Raw genomic sequence first — 2,059 nt, 5'->3', positions numbered from 1 at the left:
CCCCTGGCAATTCCCTCTTCATGACCATGCACAGGCAGCTCATCTGGTGTTTACACACCAAACTGGCTCTTCAACGGGAAATGGTCTCTTGGAATTGTGACCTATTTCTTAATAACAAGACTGAGGAAGCCAGACCACCGTGAGACATTCAATATTCAAAAATGTAACCAAAGGCTGAGGAAGCAACTCAGAGACAGCATCGTACCAGGACGCTTCCATCCCTGGCCAGCCCCTGGACACACGTTTACATGAAGGAGAGCGAGTCATTTGGGTACGTACCAGCCCGCTGGCTTTAACCAGGGGAGCCTCCAGGTCCGGGTAGACGTTCTCCAGGTACCACCGGAAACTTTTGCACTGCAGCTTCTTTCGCAGTTGGATTTGTTGTGTCAGGTCGCCAACATCCAGGTTTTTCAAGACCAAGTGGTAAGCGTGGCCGTAGAACAACTCCTTGTACTCGTCCAGCCAGACCTCCGCAACGCGGGCCAAGTTCCTCTCCACTGTTCGCACCCGATCTTTCGGGAAGGAGTAAGGATTGTCATTCCTGAAAATGTGCCCGACTCTGGAGCACGGAACAATCTCAATCTCTCCTCCACACATCCAGACCTGAGAAACAGAGGTTGCTTTAACAGAAACATGGGCAAATGTCGGGTGCTGGCTTTGTGCAAGCCAGAAGAGAAGCAGCTTGAGCCCCAGGCACCCAAGCCAGGCTGGTGGGGATGCAGGTGTGTGGGACAGGCTGCTGAGAGCGACCTACCTTGAAAGAAATCTCCATATTTTCACCTCCCCAAACATCCAGCCCTGGGTCGTATGTGCCCAGCTCAAAAAAATACTTCTTATCGATGGAAAACAGGCCACCTGCCATGACCGGGCACCTGGGGACAGAGAAGCCACAGGGTGTGGCAGCTGCTCGGGAAGCGCCCGTCCCTCTGCCCTTGCTTTGGCGAGGGAATCACCGAGAAGCTGTGGGCTACTAAATGCTCAGGGACGGTGCCTGAGCCTGCACTTGGGGACAGCGAGGACCACCCAAATCATCACTTTGCTGCAAGCTGACAGATGCAACATTAAACTGGATGGTATTTGGGTGGCTTTACCCTTGAAAGCTGTGATGAGGCATGGAAGGGAAACATGCAACAGTACGTCCCCCGGCCCCAGCAGCACCGGCGAGATGCCAGCAGTGCCACAAGAGGCCAGAAAGGCTGGCTGGGCTTTGCCCACCTCTGGTGATGTGATTGCCCACAGTGCACCACTGCCTCTGTTGTCCTTACAAAGCAAGGGAACAACATTTGGCCCCAAATTATTAACAAAGGAACGGGTTGGTTCACAAAGCTCTCACATTTGCTTTTTTTACCTTATTATATCAGTTTCCTTGATTTTATTTTTTTCGATGACTTCCTGTGGAATCTGCCTCCATCCAAAATTCATTGGCCAAGTAAAAATCCCACGCTGAAAGTTGTCCACGGTCATGTAACTAAATGGAGAAAACAGCGGCATGACTAACTCTGAGTCACATTCCTGATTGAAATGTCACCCTTAATGAGTGAAGACAAATATCTGTACATAATTAAAACATGATTTTAATGAATTTCATCAGGAATCCTCTTCATGTGCTAAAAGTCATGAAAAAGGGAAAAGGTGTGTGTGATAAATGATGGGGCGATGCCCACTGCCAATGTTAACTGCCAACACACAGCAATGTGATGGATACCCCGTGAAATGCTGCTGGAGGCCAGCGAGGAGGTCTGGACCTGCCTCTTCCTGTCACTGGCACGTTGGTGGTCCAGTAAGAGGTTTTGCTCAAGCTTCTGGCAGGGATTTTGGGTTCCCCAGGGGTGTGAGCTGCCTTACCTCATGTCCTTGTCGCTGATGACCTCGATGACGGGGCAGGCGACCTTGGTGCGGCTCAGGCGGACCCTCTCCAGCAGCGGCTCCAGCCACCCCACGTTACACTCCACGTGCGAGTCCAGGAACGTCAGGACAGTGCCTGTGGGAGCGGCCGGGGCGGCATCAGGCCTGAGGTGCCGTGTCCCTATCCCGTGCTGGGCAGCCTCCCCACGTGCCC

At 52.4% G+C, this 2,059-nt stretch overlaps 1 protein-coding gene across 1 annotated transcript; it reads right to left on the bottom strand.

Annotated features, from left to right (window-relative positions):
• Nucleotides 1–279: 279 nt before the first annotated feature.
• GALNT5 (polypeptide N-acetylgalactosaminyltransferase 5) lies at nucleotides 280–1,981 on the bottom strand (the record flags this gene model as incomplete). The annotated part of the gene is made up of 4 exons (XM_010176959.1): nucleotides 280–603; nucleotides 755–872; nucleotides 1,349–1,468; nucleotides 1,846–1,981. Coding segments are annotated over 4 exons (698 nt in total), but the record flags the coding sequence as incomplete, so codon positions are not given.
• Between the last annotated feature and the right edge of the window lie 78 nt (nucleotides 1,982–2,059).

Source organism: Antrostomus carolinensis, unplaced genomic scaffold (genome assembly GCF_000700745.2).
Source record: "Antrostomus carolinensis isolate BGI_N321 unplaced genomic scaffold, ASM70074v2 scaffold26501, whole genome shotgun sequence".
Lineage (NCBI taxonomy): Eukaryota > Metazoa > Chordata > Aves > Caprimulgiformes > Caprimulgidae > Antrostomus > Antrostomus carolinensis.
This window is presented reverse-complemented; position numbering and strand designations above follow the sequence as displayed.